Below are 23,127 nucleotides of genomic sequence, written 5' to 3'. Positions count from 1 at the left end.
AAGTGAGAAATGAAATAAAAATACACAGTCCTCGATAGCATATTGAACACCTAGGACTAGATCTAAAGGAAAACGTGTCAGATGCATGCACAGAAGACTCCGGTCCATTGTTGGGAGAAGCTGAAGATGAACTCAGTGCCTGGAGTCACACAGGGCAGTCAACGCGTGGAGACTGGAGACGGTTAAGATGCTAATTGGAGTCACACACGGCAGTCAACATGTGGACACCGGAGACTGTTAAAATGCCGACTGGAGTCACACATGGCAGTCAACGTGTGGAGACTGGAGACTGTTAAGATGCCGATTCTTCCCCACGTGTATTCAAGACATTCAGAAAAGCTTTTCAAAAACGCCTTCAAGGGAATCGCTATTGAAATTCCAGGCTTCCTTTTTTGGTAGAAATGGAAAGGCTGATTGTAAAATGTACACGGAAACACCAGGACATAAACAGCCATGAGAATCTTTAAAAGGAGGAGTTGGAAAATGCACATCACCTTGATTTCAGGGTTTATGACAAACCCAACTGTAGCCAGGACAGTGGGGCGGCCGGGCACCGTGGCTCACACTCACAACCTGTAATCCCAGCAGTTTGGGAGGCTGAGATGGGAGGTTCACTTGAGCCCAGATCAAGATCTGCCTGGGGAACATAGTACAACCCCGTCTCTGCCAAAAAAATAATTAAGCCAATAAAATCAGCCGGGCGTGGTGGTGCTCGCTTGTGGTCCCAGCGACTCAGGAGACCGAGGCGGGAGGATTTCCTGAGCGTGGGAGGTCGAGGGGACAGTGAGCTGAGATCGCGCTACTGCACTCCAGCCTGAATGCCAGAGCAAGACCTTGTCTAAAGTGTGGCAATGGCAATAGCGTAAGGACAAACAGAAACAGATCCAAACCGGTAGGTCAGCTGATTTCTGGCAAAGGCACCAAATTAGGAAAAAAAGGCCTATGCAGCAAATAATGCTGCAAGGTAAGGGGGAAATGGATGCTGACTGCAGCCCACACTGGAAACGCAGATGCTCCTGAGTAGGGACTGGCTACACACACTGCACACACCCACACAACAGGCCGCCACGCAGCAATCAGGAGTTAGTCACTGATCCACACAAAAGCCTGGGTGAATCTCAGATGCTGAGTGAACGTAAGCAGACGCATGCACAGACGCACACTGCCCAACACCACGCACGTGGAACCCATGGCAGGCGGGAGGCAGGGAGCTGCGGCGGTGGGAGTCAGAACGGGCACCCCTGGGGGGACTGGCTCTGCGGAATGGAGGGCGTCACCTACGTCCTTCGTGAGTGCGCACCATGACCAGCCACACCCATGGAACTAACACTGGGCATCTGGGCTTTTTGTGTGTGTAACTGCCTCCCTCCAACACCACGGTCTCCCACATACAAAAGAGCCCATCACACAGTAAGACACGCTACTCCGCAATTAGACATCACGAAACGCCAGCCAGGCTGTCCATAATTAAAAAAACCAAGCACCGAGTCTCAGCAATCCACTAGTGTTCTGCTTCCACCCAGCCGGGAGAAAGAAACAGTCCAACCACTCTGGAATCATCGCTATACTTGGACAGCACACATCGTTAAGATCCACTGGGTATGCCCAAGGCCACTCCTCCCCCGCCCACACACATGAGTGTTCACCACAGCTATTTCCAAGTGGGTGTTCTTACCCAGAAAGGAAGCAACTCAAATATCCCCCACAATAAAGTGCATTAAAATCAGAGCACAGGACCGTCATGCAATGGAATACTACACAGCAATGAAAAGGAACACACTTCTGCTAGATGACAAGACTGAGTCTCACCAACACACTGAATACAAGAACCAGATACCTTAAGGCTCTCAGGATAATGGGAAAAAAAGGAACCAGAATGCCCGCCCCCCATCAGCCACACACACACAAAGTAAACACAGTGTCATTTCATTTCTGTGAAGTTCAAACAGCACAACCCAACTGTGTCCAAGTCAAGAAGTGCGCTCCGCTCCAGGGAGGACGACGACGAGCCGGTGCGCCGGGGCGGCCAGGGCCCTGGCAGTGTCTACTTCACTGGGCTGTGGGCCCCACACTGCTCACTTCACCAAGCTGTGTGTTTCACACACTTTTATGAACACGTGTGTTTTTTATACGACTATTTGGAAGTCAGAAGAAAATAGTCACAGGTGCTGTCTCGGCGGGTGGCAGGAACAGAGCTCAGGACACACCTGTCTCTCCTGCAGAGGGAGTCCTTTCTGCTGCTGACTCCAAAGAGGGCAAACTGAGCCACGGGACCTCCACTACTCGCTGCGTCCTAGGCTTAGCCCCACCCCAGACCTTGCACCCCTGCCCCCGACTGTGAAGGCCCCAGGGCTGTGCTCTGCACGTGGGTTCCTGACCTGGAGCTCGGAGCCCTGATGGGACCAATGTGGAGATCCTGGCAGACAGTGCTTCTCTGGGCCTCAGAGGCCACATCTGAGTGGACGGTCACCCCAGCCCTGCCTGAGACGGACAGTGTGGCGGACACCGTGCGGGGGCCTGGCGAGGCTCCTGGGCTGAGGGGAGAGACAGGGGCACTGCTGGGGCCGGCGCCACCGGGCCAGGCAGAAGGCCACCCTCCCCGGAGTCCACGTAGGAGCAGGCACTCACATGCCGCACCCTGGGGCCCCTCCCACCCTGATGCGCCAACTCCTGACATGCTGCCTCTAGCCTTGACCTTTCTTAGAAATGACCGCTATGCGGATGTTCGTGTTTGGCAGATCTCAACAGTCAAGCCAAGATACAGCTGCAGCCAAAACACAATACGCCAGATGGAGCCTCTTCCAGGCTCAAACATGGGAACCGTGCTCGGACCCGGACGGGAGCAATGGCCGGCCCATCAGCGACGGTCAGCGGAAGGCCTCCGTGGCTGTCCCTACCCCTGTGAGATGGGGCATTTACACAGCACACTTAAGGACACGGAGGCCCTGCAGGTTCACTGGGGTCTCCCCAGGCCCCTGAGCTGCAGAGGCGAGATAAAAGACGCTGCCCCCAGGCCACAGTCTCTGACTGTCCACGGAACCACAGGCTCCTCTCTCTGCCATCTTCCCCTCAAACTCAACTCCAGCGCTCTTGGCTTTCAATCAGGCCGGGCCGTCTCACGGGAAAAGGAGTCTGGCTGCAAAGGCCCGTGGGGCCCAGAGGGGAAGCTGGCTATGACGCGATCCCTCCACAAGCACTCGCTCCGGCCCGAGCCACCAGGACACTTAGTGACCAGCAGACAAGCATGTGGTTTAAATACTGCACTATATTTTTTAAGGACTTTGTACATAGTATTTCCAGGGGCAGATGTGTAAGATTTTTTTATGTAAATCGTGTTGTTTAACAAGAAGACTGCCAGACCCGACAGCAGCTGGACATCGAGGTCCTCACTGGGGTGGTGACTGCCACGCTGACGCTGAGTGGAAGACAACCCCCTCAGTCAGAGCTGGGCCCATCTCAGACCCAGACGCGACCACCACCAAGTCCTGTGTCGTGACAGCAGCGGCTGCAGTCACCGGAAACAACCCTTCCTGCTGCGACACCTGTGCCAGCCCCAGCCACCCTCACGGCAGGCTGTCCACGGAAATGCCACGGCCAAGAGCCCAGGTCCTTCATGCTGGCCTCCTCCCCGCCGGGCCGGGTACCCCGACGCCTTCAGAGTTCGTTGTGCCGAGCTCTGGAGATCCTGCTGGACAGGTCCTGGAGATGCTTCTTCACCTGTGGACAGAAACAACTCATCAGCTGGGGAGCGCGCACCTCGAGGCCGGCTCTGTGAGCTCAGCCTCACGTCAGGAGACGTGTGATCCAAAAGGAAAAGGCACAAACCCTGTGCATCTCCAATTCCACGTCCGTCCAGAAATGCTCAAATCACAAGAGCAGCTCAGTGCTAACTAGGAAATCCCACCAAAGAATGCTAAGAGCCGAAAGCTCAGGGTCTCTGGGATCAGCCCATAGTGTTATTTATTTACTTATGGATAGGGTCTCGCTCCGTTAGCCAGGCTGGAGTACAGTGGCATGATCTCAGGTCACTGAAATCTCTGCCTCCCAGGCTCAAGTGATCCTCCCATCTCAGCCTCCCATGTAGTTAGGACTACAGATGCCCACCACCATGCCCGGCTAATGTTTTGTGTTTTTGGTAAAGATGGGGTTCCACTATGTTGCCCAGGCTGGTCTTGAACTCCTAAGCTCAGATGACCCACCCACCCCGGCCTCCCAAAGTGCTGGGATTACAGGTGTGAGCCACCGCCCAGCCCCACGGTGTTGTTTTTAAAAGCAATGACCGGAGAGCCTGGGACAGAGCTGTGGGAAAGACGCCTTCCTCCTCAGGGCTACCTGGGAGGGAAGAAGAGAGACCTCCAGCTCCTCACATCACAATGGCCCAGAGCATCCCCACAGATACCACCCCAGTGGCAGCAGGTGCAGTGTCAGCCCAGCCTGGGCCAGGGTCACTGTAGCTCTCCCCAGATTCTCACAAAACCCTGCTCGTGGGCACCACCTCCCTCTCCACATAGGAGCCCGTGGCTCAGGGTGAATAACTCGCTGAAGGTCCCTCCTCTCAGCCGCCCTGTGACCTCCACCCCAACGGTGTGGGTGCCTCAGGCAGCGCCACACGGCTTTCCTAACCAACACCGAGCTTTGCCATGGTCGGGTGAAACTAGGCGCACGCTAGCATTCCATCCCCGCATCTCGGGGGAGCGCCCTGCAAACCCCCACATGGTGGTGCTCACCCTGGACCTGAGCTCCTGCCCATGGGCGGGGTCCGCAGGCTGCTCTCCTGCACGTTCTGCCAGGCAGACCCACACCACCCTCTCCTATCAGAACTTCTTTGCCTTGGTTTATTTTTTAGGCCTTTCCTGTTTTTGAATCGGTAACACCTGCCTGCAGCTCCAAGTTTAAAAGGCACGGATGGTGCTCCTGAACCCCAGCTCCCTCCAGAAAGAACTGGCACGAGCTTCCAGGATTTTCTGTGCCTCTGTGGCAAGGCCGTGCTGCTGGCTTCGGCTTCTCCTGGGATCTGCCCCTCCTCTCCTCACATCCCGGGGCTGTGGGGAAGGGGGCTCGCCTGTCTCGAGGGCTGGAAAGTGCCCTGACTTGTGGGCTGGCTGTGGGCATCCAGGTTATGCCCCATCCTGGTCATAGGAGAGGACGAGGCAGTGGCCTGCCAGGGCCTGCGCTCACACCTGAGGGTCGGGGGACTGCACTAGAAGCCCACGGAGCTCTCCTAGCGTGGCCGCTGTGGCCTGCAGTGCCCCACACACTTGTGGCTCTGGGGTTCAACTCGGACAGGGAAGACAACAGCGTGGGGCCCACACCCGGTCTACGGGAGGCCCTGAGCTGCACGTTGGCAGCCCCATCTTTTCTGTGGGGGAGCTGTGGCCTCCCTAGTCCCCGAACCCGCGCACACCGTGTAGCCCAGCTCCTTGGTCCGCCCCTCCAGCAGGGCGTGCTTCTCACGGCTGCGGCTCACACGCTCGCCGTCACCCACGCTCTCCGCGTGCCTCAGCTTCTCGTGTGCGATCTCCAGCTGCTTCTGGTAGTGGTTGTGCTTCTCGATTTTGGCTTCGAAGTGCTTGAGCTCCTCCTGGAACAAGGTTTCCACAGGTGAGTGCTCCCTCCCTGTGCTCGCCATGCCATCTTGTGGTCCCGGGTGAACTGCAAGGACGCCAAGGGACAGCGCCGTACCCGGGGTGGGACATGGACATTGAGGCGGCAGCTGGGAGGCCATCACACCAGCAGCAGGTCCCAGCCTGTGCCTCCTCGGCAGTCCTAAGCCGACCCCTTCCCTCTCTCTGCAAATGGCACCCCTTCCAAATCTGGGGGGCCTCCAGCTTGTTCCCGGCCAGACTCCATGTCCAGGGGTTGTGCTTCTGTGGTGGCTGCCTCTGCACCCTGCCCCCAGCCTGCCTGGGCTCCAGTTCTGCTGGACTGTAGCTCCGTCCCTGCTCCTGTAGGCGCCCTGCCCTGCCTTGATCCCACACTCCAGACCCAGGGCCCTCCATGTGGCCCCACCTGCCAAGCCCCATGCATATGCCTGTGCCCAGCTAAACTGCCCTAGCCCCGGAGGAAAGCTCCTGACCCCTTTCTGGGGGAGGTGCTAAGGGCCCTTCCTGGGGCCAGGAAAGTCCCAAGCCCTATGAGGGCAGGACCATGCCCACCTCACTCATGACAGATACCAGCTGGGGACCTTGGGTGAACTCACGGCCTGATACCGTGCCTGGGACTGCCCACCCAGGGACCCCCTGCTGGACTCCTCACTCCTCAGAGCCTTGCTGGGGGCTCACCGAGCTGATTTCTCCACCCTCAGAATGATCTGGCACGCCACATGCCCCAGGAGCCCCCTGCCACCTGAGATGGTCTCCTTCCCTCCCTGGGCCTCCATCTCAGGAAGCGGTGACATCCCCAAATGATCCCAGTAGTCCTTGGTCCCCTCCCCCAGACTGTGGCTAGGTCCTGACCAATTGCTGACCATCCACAGGACCCGCACCAAGGCCACCTCAGACGTGAACACTGACAAAAGAACCAAAGCCCCTCCATAGCCCGGCCCCACCCCTGAACCACCAGGTCCCACGCAGATGAGAAGGAAAATGCAACCAGGTTGGCCGAGTGGTTAAGGAGGAAACTGCAAGAGAATCTTCACCACACGAGAGCGCGCGGACGGAGAGAGGGCTGCGTTTCCTTACCCGGAGCGCCTCCAGCTCCTTGTCGGTGAGGTTGGCAGACTGCGCCAGGTCCCACAGGTCAATCACCCTGGGCTCCTCGAACTCTGCAGGGGAGGAGCGAGAGCGGCCTCAGCGGCGCCTGGGGTGCACAACGCAGCCAGCCCCACGGGAACCGCGCGGAGTGTGCATGGAGCCTATGAGGGTGTGCAGGCGCGACCTGCATGTGCGTGAAACGCGTGCGTGCACTGAAAATCTCATGGGGCACACAGGGCATCTGCTCAGTAGCTCACACGACCTCACTGAAATGTGGCTTCCCTGTCCCCTTGGCCAAGCAACTGCTTCTCCTGTGAGTCCAGAAACACCTGCCTCCACCAGAGCCTGGGAAGCGCCACAGCCCACCCTGGCTGCCTCTGAAGCAGGTGGCGGAGGGTGGACGTGGCCTGTGTGCGGAAGCTGCTCAGGACCTCGGGTGGGGGGTGTGCAAGTTTAGCTAGGTCCAGAGGCAGGCACAGGCCGTTTCCCTTCGGGCTCCTGGGAAGAGCCAAACAAACGGAGTCGGCTCCCGGACCCTGGTGCTCACGAAGGGACGCAGTGAGAGACGCCGGGGGCCGTCACCTCTCTCCATCCAGGAGCGAGCAGTCCAGAGTCGCCTGCCCAGGGAGCCCCACAACAGCGGCTCCTGCTCCCTCTTCTGCTGACCCCTTCCTGCTCAGACGGTCCAGCCCTCACCACTACAGCCAAAAGCCTACGGCTGACAGAGTCACCAGCACCAGGTCGGGCTAAGGGAGCCTGGGTTTGGGGGTAGGTGGTGAGGGGTCTTGCCCAAGGGCACACAGGTGACAGCCACAGAGCCAACTGAGGGTCCCTGGGCCCACATGGACACGTTCAACTACTGTGCTGGAGGCTGCCTCCGGCCAGACCTTGCAGGTCCCATCCTGGAGAGGAGGTGGTGGCTCTGCCTGGCACCGGGGACAGAGACCGGCCCTGCTGTCTTATCACCATGAGGGCACAGATGCCATCTCCTGACGGTTGCTGCCTCCTCGAGCCTACAGCAGGGCCTGGCACACAGCCGGTGCTCGGTGTGCACGTGGAGGATGAGGTACAGAATCGGAAGCTGTGTGAGTGAGGCCGGCAGGCTTCTGGTAAACTCTGCACAAGGCTCTGTCCTGGGTCCTGGGCAAGCAGCAGCAGTGCCGAGCCTGGCCGCTAAGGGCCTGCAGTGGAGTGAGACCAAGACCGAGCCGCTGAGATGGAGCCACAAGCTCTGGGGCCTCAGCGGGCGTCCTGCCCCTGCTGGGCTGAGAGGGACTGACAGACAGTGCGGGTGGCATGAGATGGAGACAGAGCTGGGCTTGACAAGCGGTCTCTGTTCTTGACCAACAGCAGCAACGGAGGGGCTGTGCTGCTGGGGCTGGGGAGACGCTGGGAGGGGTTGCTCCCAGGCCCGCCGCCGCCACTGCTCTCTGCCAGTCTCCAGGAACAAAGCTGGGGACAGCGAGTGACCTTCACGGAGCAGCTCCTGGGAGCGAGGCCCGTGACCACCCCTGGGCAGACAGTGCACCGAGGGTCTTGGCTGCGTCCGCAGGCCCAGGTGCCCATTGCTCTAAGCACCAGCCTGCTTGTCCCCAAAACACAACCAGAGACAGCCCCACCCTCAGGAACCGACAGTCCCAGGCGGGCACTCACCGGCCTCTGTGCTGTAGCCTTGGTGGCTGACCCTGCGCAGGCGCTCCAGGCCCTGGTTGATGCTGCGCAGCTTCTCCTTCAGCTCCGTGTGCCTGCTGTGCAGGACGTTGCCCTTGATGTCGCTCAGGTCCAAGGGGCTGATGACGTTCTCGTGGATTTCTGTAAAACCGAAGGCAGGACACCATGAGGCTGGGAGTCCGCGCCCTGCCCGCCTGGAGCACTGTCTGGAATGCCCACTGCCGGGGAGCTCAAACTCGCTCTCGTTTCTGGCTGAAAACATCCCCGTTCCACGGTCTTGCAGCGCCGCAGAAACGACCGTTGACACAGCTTCCTTTCTAGGTGAGACGCCGGGACACGCACCAAGCAGAGCCTGGCGGTGATGGCTGGGGCACCAGGTCCAGAGGGCGGACTGGTCAGCTGGGTCACCCTCCATTTTACTCCAACTTTGTAGGGTGGGAAAGGCACCCATTTGGGGAGGGTCACAAGTCCAGAATGAAGGACCCATCAGCGAAGCACAGGTCTGGCAAAGGCGGCAGCTGTGCCCGCGGTGGGGGCAGGCATCAGTGAGACTCGGTTCATCCAATGCAGGTGGGTGACTCTCAGAGCCAGCCTGCACAGCAACCTCCCGACTCACAAGTCCGGCAGAACCCTGGGAGAGGGCGTCCGGTGCCACCTCCCCGCCCCTGCCGTGTCCTGGGGGGAGCCGAGGCTGTCCACTGAGCACAGTGAGCCCCAGGTGCAAGAGGGGCAGGGGGCAGGAGTGGGTGGGGGCAAGAGGGGCAGGGGACAGGGGGCACCTTCGGTCCTGCTCAGGGTCTCCAGCAGGACATTGTACTCGTGAACTTTCTCTTTGTGATGCAGGAACTCCCGCCAGAGCTTGTCCAGTTCTTCGCTGGAGAATTTCCCAGAGGTCTTTGCCTAAGAGGGAAACAAGGCCTGGAGTGAAACCCGCCGTGGGCTTGTGTGGCTGGGGCCGCTCTTCAGCCAACTACTCCTCACGGCCAGGCAGGCCTTGCCTACGTGAGTGCCGGGCCTGGTTCTTGGCCTCACGACCCTCCTGAGCCTCTATTAGGCTGGGTAGGGCAGGAAAACAAAAAACAAACTGGAGAAGAGCTACTAGCAGGCAACCACCCTTCTCCCGGACGTGTCCAGGCTCAATGGGGGACGGCTACTGAGCTGGCTGGGGTGGGGAGCGGAAGATCCCAAGGAGGGGAACAGGGCAGCATCCCAGTGGCCCCCAGACTTGCCTGGCTCTCCTGGCTGCGGGTGGTAAGGACAGCAAGGCCATCTTCCTAGGGGGACCTCTGCCAGCCCGTTCATTGTCATCCTACCTGCCTCCCGGCTACAGGGTGACGTGGATCGCACACACCCAGGGAGGCCACACAGGACCCTCTCTCCCTCTCTGCCCCCTTCTACCGACTCCATCTTTCCTGGCCATGGACAATCAGCTGCGACTGGGCTGGTACAAGAAGTCCAGCTGGCCCCAAATCAATGTGATCCAGAGAAACTTCTGGAGCAGCAGCCGCTGGAAATGGGGTAGCTGAACCAGGTGAACACCCCGTCACAGCCCACCAGCCCTGCTGGGTCCCAGTGCCTGGCCCCGCACCAACACCCCACACCCTTCCCAGGCACAGGGTGAAAGCCCAGCCCCACACACGAGGGCACTTTTCTAATCACAGAAGCACGTTCACAGCACCGCTCACTGAATTAAAAATCCGACACACAGTAAAGAACTCAGCCTGTGCTATGTCACAATCCCGTAACCTCACATGACCAGAGCTGAAGGTCTGACAGCTGCAGGCCAAACAGTGCTCCTTTACTCAAAGAGCAAGGAATTTTCTAAACAGGAAAGCTGAAGATATTCACAGAAAGACAGTGGAATGGCTTCCTTAGGAAGCCACTGTCTTCCTGAGACTTCCCCAAACCCCAGCTCCCACGCAGAGCAGAGACTGCTCCCTCACAGCCCCCCGCCTTAACACTCAACACAACGGCACCAATTCTGCACAGTATGGAAACAGTCGAGGAGTACCTTGTGCCACAGCTTTTCCAGCCTGGGATCATCCAGCCCATCTTCCTGGGTGCCACTAAGGGAGTTGCTGGTCACCTGCCGAGCGTCCTTCTTCCCGTCCAGACCATACTTGGCCAAGATGACTACGAGAGAGGGGAGGTTCTATTTGATATGGTTTCCTGTGAAAAACAGTCAACAGCCAACATATCTGGGTTGCCACAGTTGGTGAGACAGGTTTGTCTCTCATTTTCCAGGAGTTTCCTTTCACCAGTTTCCTGGATGACTGGAGATATGGCAAGAACAAGAATGTAAACAAGCGTGGGGGCTGTGGTCTCCCAGCACTTAGAAACGGGTCCGGCGACTCACGGGACGCCCCCAGGACCTCCCTCTTTCCTACCAGGGACACGCTGGCTGGAGTCCTCCATCAAGCTGTGTCCCCTTGGGACACAGCTGTCAGAAGCAGCTGGTGGGCTGGGCTGTAAGAGTGGTAACTGATTGGCCCATCTTTCCAAACCAGTTGCACAGATTTTCAAAAACAAAATTTGCAGCCTCACCTGTTGCCGTACGGCAACACTCTAAGGACCACAGGGCAGAGGCCACCTGCAGAGTGTGCAGGGTGATGCGGCTTTCTAACAGCCCACATTTTGTTTTTATTGGAAGGAAAAGCAGTTTGTAAAGGAGAAACGTCAGGGTCAGCAGCTTCTAACAAAAAGTTACGGTAGCAGCCGGGAGGAGTAATTAGTCTGCAGGGTGCTGTGGCCCAGTCACTCGGGGAGCCCTCCAGGATCCGCCCATGCGGTGCTCTCCTAGCCCCACTTCCCCAAGGGGTACTCAGCATCTGTGGGCTGTATCTGTCACCACACACTGCCACCAACACGATATGAAAGCAGGCGCTCAAAGCAGGCCCTGGTGCTGATAGGACTTAGCTGTGGACAAGTCTGGCACTTGGGACATGAGAGCAGAGCCCAGGGGCTGGTCTTGGCTTCCACAGGCAGCGGCTCTCCCGAGGCCCCACTTCCCACTTCCAAGCCCTGCGCTGTGGCACTGTGCGACAGGCCCTCTACTAGGTCTCCTGGAATCTGGGGCTAATGCAAACCCGCCTGCCTCCTCAGCTGGTGGTGGGCTTGCCTGCCCGCCCTTTCCTGGGGACCGGGGAATTATCCCAGGGCCCCCACCTCCCACAGAATGGGGTCCTGCCTTCCCCTCCAGGCTGAGGACCCCGTGTGGGCCTCTCCCAAGACGCTGGGCGTGGAGCCTCCCTTCGCCTCACACTTCCCCTCACTCCGATGACCTCTTCACCCAGGTGGCGACTCCCGGACCCCGGCGCCTCCTCTGGGCCTTCACCTGTGACTCTACTGGACAGAATCACTCCCAGCGGGGCCTCTGCATGCCCCGGGCTCAGCAGGTCCCATCCCCACACCTCTCCCAAAGGTCCATCCTCTGTCACTGCCAGCCCTGGGGAGTGTCCCTGCCCCAGGGACACGCGGGAAGCCTCAGGCCTCCTTTCTCATCACCACCACCCTGGCCTCAGATCCCTCCTGTCTCATTCCGTCCGGAAGCCTGGCTCATGGGGGTCTCAAGGCCACGTGCAGCATGTGCTCCTTGTGTTCCATCCTCTAAGCATGAAAATCCGGCCTGTGGTCTTGTCCCTGAGGAAAGCCGTCTCTCCTGACAGCAGTCAAGAGCTTTTGCTGCTGGGCACGGGTCCTACAGATGCACGCTTCGAAGCTCAACATGCTGGGCCTGTCTTCCATGGCAGGGAATTTATACGTGAAGTAACTATTTTAGGCCGGGCACGGTGGCTCATGCCTGTGATCCCAGCACTTTGGGGGGCCAAGGCAGGAGGGCCGTCTGAACCCAGGAGTTCAAGACCAGCCGGGGCAGCGAAGTGAGACCCCGTCTTTTAAAATAAACAAACAATTAAATAAATAATACTAGCTGTGGGGGAAGAGAAAATAAATGAAATAAATACACACACAAATACACAAAATTTTTAAAAAAGTGGCCTAGATGTTTCCTGGCCTTAGAAGCTGGTGCTGGGCCTGCCTGTGAAGGCCGTCCTGCCCAGCCCCCCGAGTCCAGCCACTGCTCAGCAGCACTGAGGTCACACCCCCGGGCTATGCACCCCGAGCCCGAGAGGAAGAGAGGGGAAGACAGCGAGGGTGGGCCACATCCTGGGGCTCTGAGGCTAGCCTGGCCCGCGCCTTCCTAGTTGGAGCCAAAAGCTCTCAGACAGAGCCCAAAGTGGCTGGTCAGACCCCACCAAAAGGCAGAATGCCCAAAGCTGCGATCAGCAGCAGGGACTATGGAAAGTTCTGGATTCTGGAGGTGTTGGGTTCTGCATGGAACGGAGTCACGGAGCACTGAAGCTGGAGGCGGCCTCAGGAGCATCCAGCCCTTAGAGCTCCTGGGGAGGACGAACACGGCCCCACACGCCCTGTGTGTGGAGGACAGACGCCGCCCCACACTCCCTGCCTGGGGAGTGAGGTGGCCCTGGGGGCACGGTGGGGGTGAGGACAGCCGCGAACCCCAGAGCAGAGCAGAGTGTGGCCTGTCTCAGGGTGGACCTCAGCATGGGCAGTGCCAAGGGCAGGCCCACAAGGTGTGCTGCCCAGGCACCTGGCTATGGCTGGTCCCCCAGGTGTGGTATCAGCCTTGACAATGGCACGGGGGACCTTGGGGGTCCAGGGGCCACACCCAGAAGATGGCGGGCAGCTGGCCAGGACGAGCCTCTCTCCTGAGTGTGGGGACGGTCTGCTCCTGGGACATCGGCTCCTAGAGTCCCACTAAGTCTTCTGCCAGGTCACTCGGCAATGGCAGAAAACAAGACAGCTCTACTTGGGCCACAGACCTGGACACCCTGCAAGGACACCGGCTGGCCCGCAGGAGGGAGCGGGTCCTTAGCCCACTTCTGTGCCTGCTGCAAGCTCCTCCGTCTCCTCCAGGCCCTGAATGCTGCCCTGCTGCACAGCCAGTCCCTTCTCTCTGCCGGGCACCTCCAGGACAGGCTCTTTCCTGGCCCTTGGGAATGGCCCTCTAGACACGCTGGTGGGGACGCAACCATCCAGAATTGTTTCAGCCACGTCTCTGCTCCCCGGACAGTCCCTGCCGCCGCGTCTCTGCTCCCTGGGCAGTCCCTGCCGCCGCGTCTCCGCCCCCCGGGCAGTCCCTGCCACCATGTCTTGGCTTATATCCCACCCAGACTCTTGAACATGGTGGCATAAACCAGCAAAAATGAAGCCAGCCCGTTGCCTTTAACCCAGGCGCAGTCACATGACACGTCTGCCAATGTCTGCTGATGGGAGAAGAGGGGTGGCTGGGAACAGACCACCTGCTCAGGAGTCAGAAAACCCTGGCTCCAAATCTTTGCTGCGCTACTCGGCTCTGCAACGCCAGACCAATTACCCTCTCTGAGCCTGTCAAACGGGATGGCAGAGTTTTGAGGAGTAGGTGTTAGAGCATCAGGCCTAACGAAGGAACTCCATAGACACCTCCTCTCCTTACTAGAGACAACCCGGGCGCTGCAATGCCTGGGGCCACCAATGCGTGGGAAAGCAGGGCTACAGCAGGCTCCGGACACGGCCAGGGCTCTGGGGCTACATCAGTGTGATGGCAGCCACCCACCCTCAGTGGGGTGTCCCACTTGGTTCACAACCACTGTCCTGTGAGACGGGAGGAGGAAACGGAGGTGGGGGGCCCAGGTCACACAGGGAGCAGCCGGGCAGGGGACCGGGAAAGGGGTGCCTGGGGTCAGGGAGGGGCAGCAGTTGGGTGGAGGCGCAACAGCTCCTGTGGCTGCTGCACATAGCTGACAGCAGGTGGCCGAGCACGCGACTCCCTGGAGCAGCCCAAGCCCAGTCCCACAGGCCCACCTGGTGCGCGTCCTCTGCCCGCCTGTGCCCTGCCGACGGGCCTGTGGTGAGGGAGGATGGCGGAGGAGAGGGGTCCAAAAGCAACAGTCGCAACTTGGTCATTTAAAACCCTACTGGCTCCGAGGACACACCTGTCTTCCGTACGCTGGCACCAAGAGGCGACGGTCCTGCTGCTTCTTGAACACCACAGGGACAAAGGGCTCACTAACCGCATCACAACTAAGGGTCCGTTCTGACTCTTGGAAAGCTATTCTGACAACGTCTGGAATATGTCCCCAAACTTCAAGATGCCAGGGCAGACCACCTTCCTCCCCTGGGAGACAGCCTCCTGCTGTCCTCTGGCCCCTTCCTGCGTCCAGTGCCCCTGCCCTGGTCCTCCCTCCGGCATGCCAATGGCACTTGTGACAGCAAAGGAGCCGAGACCATGGCCAAGGGCACATCTGCGCTCAGAGGAGCTCCCCGCAGGCTGCACCCAATGGGACCCTTGGCCAAGAGCCAAGGAGTCAGGGGCGTAGCCCACAGCACTGAGGCGAGCGGCCACCATCCTCGTGAGGGTGAGCCTCCCCGCAACCACTGAGGCCAGTGGCCACCTCCCTCAGGAGGGTGAGCCCTCCAACCCAAATCCTAAGCCTTCTGGGCACTCGGGATGCTCAGGGGAAAGGCTCATTTTGGATATCCAGATTAAGCATAATGCAAATTCCCAAATCCAAAAACAAAATCCGACATCCAAAACACTGCCGCTCTCAAGCATTTAGGAAGAGGGATACTCGACCTGCACTAGGAAAGAAACAAACGGACCATTGAGGTTGCGTATGAGTCTCGCTTCCTTCTCCCCATCTTTGTCCAAGCCGTCAAGCTTTAGTTTCTTCCAGGCGAGTTCGTCCCTCTCCTGTATCTTCAGATCAGCATGGAGCTCGGCCAGCCTCACGGGAGGAAGATGTAGCTGCGAACGAAGGGGAGGGGACTGTGAGCCACAAGCAGGATGGACCAGGACAGTTAGAAACTGACCTCGGAGGAGGCTCGCCACCGGGAGGTTCCGGGAGACCAGGAGGAGGTGGAGTCAGGGTCACTGTCAGCATGATTCAAACCCCACAGGTTTCGACAAGAACGCGGCATGGACACCAGTCTCTAGGCCCGTCTGTATACGTGATCTGGAAACCCCAAGTCCATCGGGGACTGCCCATTCCTGTCCGGCTGGAAGACACCCCACCCTTCCCTCACTAGCACCTGGGGACAGTCATCGGGCACTTGGATAAACAGGGCAGGAAGAAAATACCCATTGCGTTACCTAATTCCACTGCAGACACCACTGCAAGGACACAGACACCCAGAAGTTCTTTTTTAAAAGAATCACTGTAATCTCAGATTGGCCCCATCTTCATTTCCCAAAGACCCTTCGTCGTCACCTCTCAAGTGTTCCATGATGCGAACTGTCTTGCTGTCATGGTTCTTACACAGCCCCAGACCCTTCTGGAGCAGGAGTCTGTCACCCTCTCACTTACCTGCTGGCGTAGACCACACAGGCAGGGCCCTGGAACGAGCTGCCGCACTGGGGCTGAGGATCTTGCCCACCCCACCCTCACACCCCTCCGCAGGGCAGGCCACACTTCCTTCACCCCACCCTCCCTCCCAGCTCTGGGACCCTGGGTGAGGGAAGGACGGAAGTGAGGTGACTGCTGGGCACACTGCTTTTTGGTTGTAAAGACAGGATTTAGGCCAAGAGTGTCCCCATGTCAGAATGACTGGGCCAGAATGCCAGGCGGCCAAGGCAAGCAGTAGAACGAAACCCACCGGCCAGCTCTTATCAACTCTGGCCTCAGGGCTGGCCTGGCGAGCCCTTCGGGGAAGAAAAGCCTCTTCCGTGCAGAGCAGCGTAGCCCAGCTGTGTGAACCAGAACGTGTCATGAAGTGGGATCAGGGTTCATGGAGCCAGGGTGCTGTCTGGGGAGGCTGCACCACATGCCTGTCGTGACATCAGCACGTGAAAGGCTCTGTGGAGTCCCGCAGCAAAGGAAGTGCTCGGCACTGTGCAGTGCAGATCCCCGAATCTCTCAGCTCTCAGGAGGGTTCCCTTCCCTGGGCACCTGCATTCTCACATTCCCCTGGGGCGGTCCCCACGAGCTGCCCATGGTTCTAGGAGGGAACCCCAGCTCCGGCTTCTGAGCTCCAGAGGCCCATCACCCAACACCTGTCTCTGATGATGCGTGTTTCAAAACAGTCTGTTTTCCCTCAGGGGTTGGAAATATTAACCTTTAATCTATACTTCATTAGCTATTTTCTAACATAAATACGACACAAGCCAGTATTCAAAGTATGTGTGTTCAATAAAGTTTATATAAAACAGTGAACATCCCCAGGAAGTGTCGCGAGCCGGCTGCCTTCCCAGTGTCCTGCAGCCCACACCACCTTGCAGCCCGAGGCCTCAGGAGGCCCAGCCCTCAGGCCTGCACTGCACAGGGGCACACGTTTCTTCCAAGACTCGCACGAAGCCAATTCTGGGTGTTTGGCACACCCCACACTCTGGAACCTCCTCGCCTCGCTCTGCACGTATCTAGACTGAGCCCATCCTGCTCCCTGCAGCTCAGTCTGTGTTGGGCCTAGGAGGAAGGAGACCCCTGACCACAGGCCCTGTGGCCAGCTGGGTGCTGGGGCTGTCAGCTCCACCCTCTCTCCTCTCAGAAGCCCAGCCTGACTCCGCGGCCGCCCTAGCCACACAGGCCCCAGCCTCCAGGAGTTTAAAATTTACTTAGAGACAAATCCAGATCACTGAGCCAAGTCCCCCAACGGTAAAAAGACAGCAAACAGTAGGCACAAAATGAATGGCAGGGCCTAGGGCAGAGGAAAGCTTCTAATTCTCTAGAAGGTTCTCTAAGCCTTGGTCGGTGGGCCCTCCTGGTAGATGCTCTGCGCCCCCATCTCTACAGCGGCTGCTTTCCAGGATTGTCCCGACCTGAAAACCCTTGCCCTGGCAGCCTGACACACCCCTACCCGCGTGCCTCTTCCCCAGCCAGGCCCATTCACCCTGCCCCTTCTCCCCAGAGCTCCACCCCATGCCCCTCTGTGCCCTGGACATTCGTCTGCAGCGTCCACTGGAAGGCCCCAGGAGGCCTGAAGTCTGATCTGAGCATCCCCAGCAGGAGGACCCGGGACAAAGAGGCACCTGAGTGATGCTGAACTCTCAGAAGGGGCAGTCTGCGCCTCAGGAGGAGGGGGAGCCCACACCTGCCTATTTTGTTTGTGACCCAAACTTCTGGAGGAACAGGTCTGCTTTCATCTCTGCTTCCCCGTGGCTGCTACTACCCCGTAGGCATCTTACCTACCTCGCTGCACTACCCGGGAGGGCCCGAGATGCGAGGCCCACAGCGATGCTCCGAGCCAGAAGCAGCACCCTGGGGCGGGTACTCCTGGCCCATGCTCTCGAGTGTGTGCTGGCCCTGAGGGGCCCCGGGTCTGCCCTCTTTGGCTGCAGGGGAGAGGACGCAGGTGTCCCGTGACTGCCCGTGGGCTGCCCGCTGGAAAGCGGAGCTGAAGACCCCGGGCTGCTGAAGCCCTGGGCCCATCCTGGCAGGCTCACAGCCAGGCGCCAATCCCTGTAACCTGCGGTCCTCCCTGGACTCCTGTCTGCCTCCCCAGGATGCTAGGAGAGCCAAGGGCAGGTGCTCCGTGGCCTGTAAAATCTGCAACCCACAGGGAAAGTCATTTTCTCCTTCTGATTCCCCAACTCTCAGGCAACAGGGGGTCTAAATTTCATACCGCGTGTCTCCCAAAAGCCAGCTCCCTTTCCCCTGATGTGCGACTGCCAGCGCTCAGCGTGGAAGGGGCCAGCCTGGTGGCCGCCACAGAAAGCAGCCCTGGCTCTGTGCAGAGGAAGACCAGCAGGTCGTGTGCAGGGCCCCAGACCCCACGTCTGGACTCTTTCACCTCTCTCAAGTTAAATGTGAATGCATCAAGTTAGAACTACCCTGTGGAAACCAAATGCAGAAAAGAACCTGTCAAACATGAAGCAGTGAGGCAAGTCATCAACAACCAGGGAACACATGCAGGCAAGAAAGCCAGCTCAGCTGAACAAACGACACTGGTCCTGTGTCCTCAGACACAAGCAGAGCCGACCGGGTCCTCCTGACCAGACCCAAGTGCCCAGCACTGCTCGGGACCTCAGCAGCGGCCCTCCCCCACACAGCACAACCCGCGTGCCAGCAGAGCATTCCAGAACTTTCCAGCAACCTGCTACTGCTATTCGATGCCCCAGGAAACCCAGGCCAGGGTCCACAGCTAAGCCACTGGTGTCAACCTGCACATATAGCACAGTTCAGGCTGGGCAGGTTCCAATGCAACCAGGACCATCAATGGACCACCTCTTCAGACGGCACGTGCCATCCTCCCAGCGTTCACCTGAGTGCCCACACCAGACTGCAAGGCACCCACCCTGAGGAGCAGGTCCACCCTGAGGAGCAGGCGACCCAGGCTTCCTGGCATGCTGCACCTGTCTCACCACGGCAGGTGGCAGTGCACTGTCCCAGCCTAGCCATCGTGTCCCAGCTCCTTCCACCTGAGCTCCGTGGACAACCGTACCCGCCTTGAGCTGCTGTGAGGTCATGCATTGGTCTGGCGAGTCCTAGGTGCCTGTGGAGGCCACCAGCTGGCCCATCCTCAGAGGCCCTTCTCAAGCCAGGGAGGACGCTTGAGAGATGTGGTGGGGCTCTGAGGACTCCTCTCTGCAGACCTCAGTTTCCACTCATCAGACCTCTGGGAACAAGATTCTTCACACACTCATCGCAGTCACCATTCATGCCAGAACTAAGGATTGCCCGGGTGCGGTGCCTCCTGGGATTACGCCTGTAATCCCAGCACTTTAGGAGGCAGAGGCAGGAGGATCACTTGAGCCCAGGAGTTCGAGACCAGCCTGGCCAGCATGGTGAAACCCTATCTCTACTAAAAATACAAAAATTAGCCAGGCATGGTGGCACGTGCCTGTAATCCCAGCTACTCAGGAGGCGGAGGCACGAGAATGGCTTGAACCTGGGAGGTGGAGGTTGCAGTGAGCCGAGATTGCGCCACTGCACCCCAGCCTGGGCGAAAGAGCAAGGCTCTGTCAAAAAAAAAAAACACAACAACTAAGGACCTACAGCCAAGGACTCCAAGCTCACAGCAACATGCAGCCCAGGCCAAGAGGTACACGAGTGTGTCCCTGAGCGCGCCGCAGCTGGACCATGCAGACCCTGGAGCTTACTCCTCAGCATCAACACAACACACAGAGCTCTGAAGAGGCAGAATCCCCCAAAGGCATCTGCAAGCACAAGGGCTCTGCACGGCCTCCGACCACCAAAGCTCCAGGGACAGCCTCTGCTTAGGAGTCTTGCAACACAGCGGAGCCCGCCTGTGAAAGAGGAACCGGGAGAGTTCACCAGCGCTGGAGAGGATGAAGCAGCAACCCCCTGGCCACGTCTCTCCGGACGAAAGCAGGTCTGGCGCCTTCTTGGTGACACCCACCCCTACCTGTGCCTCAAGACAGGTCTCACAGCCCAAGCCAATCAAAGACAAAGGTTTCCTGAGACGCTCCCTTCACCCTACGCCTACTGACACACTAAGCAATCCTATACGCCAGGACACGGCTTTACACGCAGAAAACAGGGATGCGATGTCTTCACGAAGCAAACCAAAGAAAGGACAAGACTGTGCTGGCTGCTGAGCGCAGGCCACAGGAGGCTGAGAGCAGCGGCTGCAGAGCTGGGCGGGACGTGCTTCTCTGAAAAAGCAGCCCTCGCCTCAGTTATCTTCCAGGTGGCGACTCAAGACCCCGTCTCCGTCTGATACCCACCTAGAGTGGCAAGTCGTGTGGGGTAAGAAGCCAACTGGAGTGACTGCACAAACAATTCTCTGCCCCTACCTTCAAACTGACTGTGGCTCCTCCTGCCTCCTGACCACCCTAGGCCGTAGCACTCTCGGCACCAAGAGCCACAGCACGAAGACCAGCCGCCATGCACCACCGCCACTGATAACCTCAAAAAGACCAGGATGGGTCTGACGCCTGCACGCGTGGCTCTGGGATACAACACCCTCGCAGCACCACCGCCCTCCAAGCTTCCATTATCTGGAAGGAAAAGCAAGACGAATGGGCTCTGCAGGCCTGCCTGCCAGAGGACCAGGCTCTCTGGAAGGCGGGAAGAAGCACAAAATCCCCCCAAAACACCCTCACCCTTGAAGAACTTCACATACTGTTCAGCAAAAAAGACTTGTCCATGCAACTAGAACTTCAGGACTTAAAGGGACCAGAAAGACCATCTAGTCCAAGGCTCAGTCCAAAGTGGAGGTGAGCAGCTTGCCCTACCACAGTGCCCAGTGAACCTCAGGGGAGGTTCAGGAGACAAGACCCGACCCAAAACTGAAACCGGTCAGGCGAACACCCAGCACCGGGGGACAGGGGGACAGGGATGGTGCATGGGCAGCCCGAGGGCAGGCGTATCACTGCAGGGGCCCTGGGCTGACAAACACAGAGGACCAGCTGGAGGTGGCTGCAGGTAAGGTGGGGTGCACGAGGGTGGCCCTACAGAGCAGGTGGAAGACTTGGGCCAGGACCCAAAAGCAAAGGGAGCCGCTGGGGTTCCTGGGCCCGAGTGCACTTCCTTAGCGCCACCTCCAATCGGTCAGGGGGTCAGGGAGTCTCTTTCAGGCTCCCCATTCCTCATGGGGAGGGGGACTCCACCCACTCAACAGATGCCCAGTGCAGCGGGCACGGGGAGGCAGCGCTGCACCCCAGCTGCTCCTGGTTACACCTGTTCCCTGCTGCTGGGAGACCGTCACCACATCCAAACCCAGCCCTGTCCCCAGCTCCTCCAGAATCCCTTCCTCCAAGAAGCCGCCCTGCCGCTCCAGCCCAGAGCATTCTCCCACCTCCGCAGGCTGAACATTATTGTGGGGCTTGACTGCTGGTCCCAGGAGCAGCTCAGGAAGGGCCTGTGGAGCTGAGGCCCAGGCGTCAATCCCCATCCCCAAGCAGTCTTATAACCGTCTGTCCCTCCCCCACCTGTTTCTCTCCTCCCTTTTCGTTCCAAAAGTTCCTTCTTATTCTGCAAATCATTTACTCTTTCTCTCAAAGACTCAGGAATGCGTAGAACTGGAATACTGAGACAGAGATCTAATCTGACTCCTGCATTTGAGATGAGATACTAAGGCCCAGATGGTGGCCATGGTTCGAAAACACCCATTTCAGGAACACCTAACAAATGAAGCAACAGTATCTTCATGAAGAGAGCACTGGCTATCTTCATGAAGGGGCCTAGGGTCACGCACCAATTAGGAAGCTGTTGTCCCGGGGGGCCCCACTGGCTGAGCCACCTTGGGGGTGCCCTTTCCCCTCGGGCCTCCGTACCTTCATCTCTCAAATGAAGGTGGTCAGGTAAGTGCCCTGTTAAGGCTGACTTTTTCAGCATTCCCAAGGTCGCGTTTTATGTGCTCTAAACCGATCCCATCTCCTCACCTCCTCATTTCTCGCTCAAATGAACAAGCACGGGCTTGCTCCTGGGATTCCTTCTCTCCCTGGACACGTCTGTCTACCCAACATTATCTCCTTATGTGGGGAAACAACATTTTTCTTGTTTCCCCACATAGGGAGATAAGATTGAGGGAAGCGGCAGGCTCGGGAGGCGGGAGACCTGTGATCTAGCCTGGTTCTGCCCCTACGCTCCGGTCAGCAGGCCGCCCAGGCTGGGGAGGGCGACACTGACCCTCGGGGTGCCGGCCGCAACCTGCTCCGCGCGTCGTCGCCGCCGGCACGGGTACCTTTCCTGCTGCAGAAGGGGTCCGGGCGCCCCACTTGACGGCTGGGGGAGGCTGTGCCAAGGACAGGGCGCGTGGGGCACAGGTGCCCGGGCTGCGACGCCCCCGCCCCGCCTCCGACCCCCGGGCCCCGCTCCACCGCCCCCAACTACGGCCGCCGCCCCCGGGTCGCGCTCACCCGCTGAGCCTTCTCCCAAAGCTGGTTCAGCTTCTCCATGCGGAACTCCTCCCCGGACTCGCGTTTCGGGGGCGGCTCGGGCTGGTTCTTCTCCCGCGAGTACTTGCCGCCGTGGCTCGCCGCGGGCCAGGGCCCAAGCAAGAACAGCAGCAGCAGTAGCAGTGCCGGCAGCCCGCGCAAAAACGACCGCAGCCTCCGCGACGCCATCTTCCTCTGCGACTGGCGCTGTGCAGAGAGACCCAGCCAGTCGATGCCTCGCCCACTACCCTGCCCCGCCCACCGCGCGGTCTCCTGGGAATTGTAGTTGCTCCATGCGCGGCCGGCTGCGGCGAGGCCGCCGACGGACTCCAGAGCCCAGGAAGCCCTGCGCAGGCGCATGCGTTTCCCAGGCAACCACGCCGCGGCCAGAGACTGCGGACCCCGGCTGGGAATACGATTGGAGAATGAGGGTGGCCGGGCGGGAGCAGAGACCAGGCCTCACTCAGAGCCCGGAGCCCGCACTACTCCAGGTCTCTTTCCCCCTTTGCCCCGCAAAAAGAGCGGAAAGCCCAGGAACTGGGCCGTGTCTGGCTAAGCCTGATAATGCTCCGGCTTCACGCGCACTGACGCCGACTCTTGCGTGCCCGGTGCCGTAGCTGGGTTAGGACTGCGGCCCCGGCCTGGCGCTGAGGAGCCTGGCCCAGCCCGCTTCTGCCCTCCGCGGAGCGCCTGGCCGCGGGTGAGCGCAGGCCAGGTTGTCCTGGGGACGCAGGGCCGCGCAGGCGTCCCCCCACGTCCCGGAGCCCCTGCCCCAGCGCACGTCCCAAGCGCCTGCTCTCGCGCCTGCTCTCGCGCCTGCTGCAAGGCAGGGCTTCGCGCGCTTTTCTCCAACTCACTACACTCTAGGAAATCCAGAGCCACAGTTGGCGTAGTCCGCTCGTTGGGAGCTTTTGGCCAGCGAGTTGGGAA

General features: G+C 59.2%; 1 protein-coding gene across 1 annotated transcript; it reads right to left on the bottom strand.

Moving 5' to 3' along the window:
* Positions 1 to 3,247: 3,247 nt before the first annotated feature.
* Positions 3,248 to 22,414, bottom strand: LRPAP1 (LDL receptor related protein associated protein 1). The gene is made up of 8 exons (XM_008018031.3): positions 22,180 to 22,414; positions 15,024 to 15,168; positions 10,375 to 10,496; positions 9,143 to 9,263; positions 8,346 to 8,504; positions 6,681 to 6,763; positions 5,405 to 5,581; positions 3,248 to 3,717 (listed from the first exon to the last, which is right to left on the bottom strand). The coding sequence occupies exons 1-8, from the start codon at positions 22,384 to 22,386 to the stop codon at positions 3,655 to 3,657; spliced, it is 1,077 nt and encodes a 358-aa protein (XP_008016222.3). The 5' UTR covers positions 22,387 to 22,414; the 3' UTR covers positions 3,248 to 3,654.
* Positions 22,415 to 23,127: the final 713 nt, after the last annotated feature.

The sequence above is a fragment of the Chlorocebus sabaeus genome, chromosome 27 (genome assembly GCF_047675955.1).
Source record: "Chlorocebus sabaeus isolate Y175 chromosome 27, mChlSab1.0.hap1, whole genome shotgun sequence".
In the NCBI taxonomy this organism is placed as follows: domain Eukaryota; kingdom Metazoa; phylum Chordata; class Mammalia; order Primates; family Cercopithecidae; genus Chlorocebus; species Chlorocebus sabaeus.
The sequence above is the reverse complement of the archived record's forward strand: the minus strand, read 5'-3'. Positions and strand labels throughout refer to the sequence as shown.

Bases quoted from the DNA above. Each gene is read 5' to 3' on its own strand.
- LRPAP1 (XM_008018031.3), bottom strand. From the start codon at position 22,386: ATGGCGTCGCGGAGGCTGCGGTCGTTTTTGCGCGGGCTGCCGGCACTG. The intron at 9,264-10,374 runs GTACTCCTCGAC...TTTCCCTCTTAG, and splicing joins TGGAAAAGCTGTGGCACAAG to GCAAAGACCTCTGGGAAATT. The intron at 5,582-6,680 runs GTAAGGAAACGC...ACCTTGTTCCAG, and splicing joins AGGAGCTGGAGGCGCTCCGG to GAGGAGCTCAAGCACTTCGA.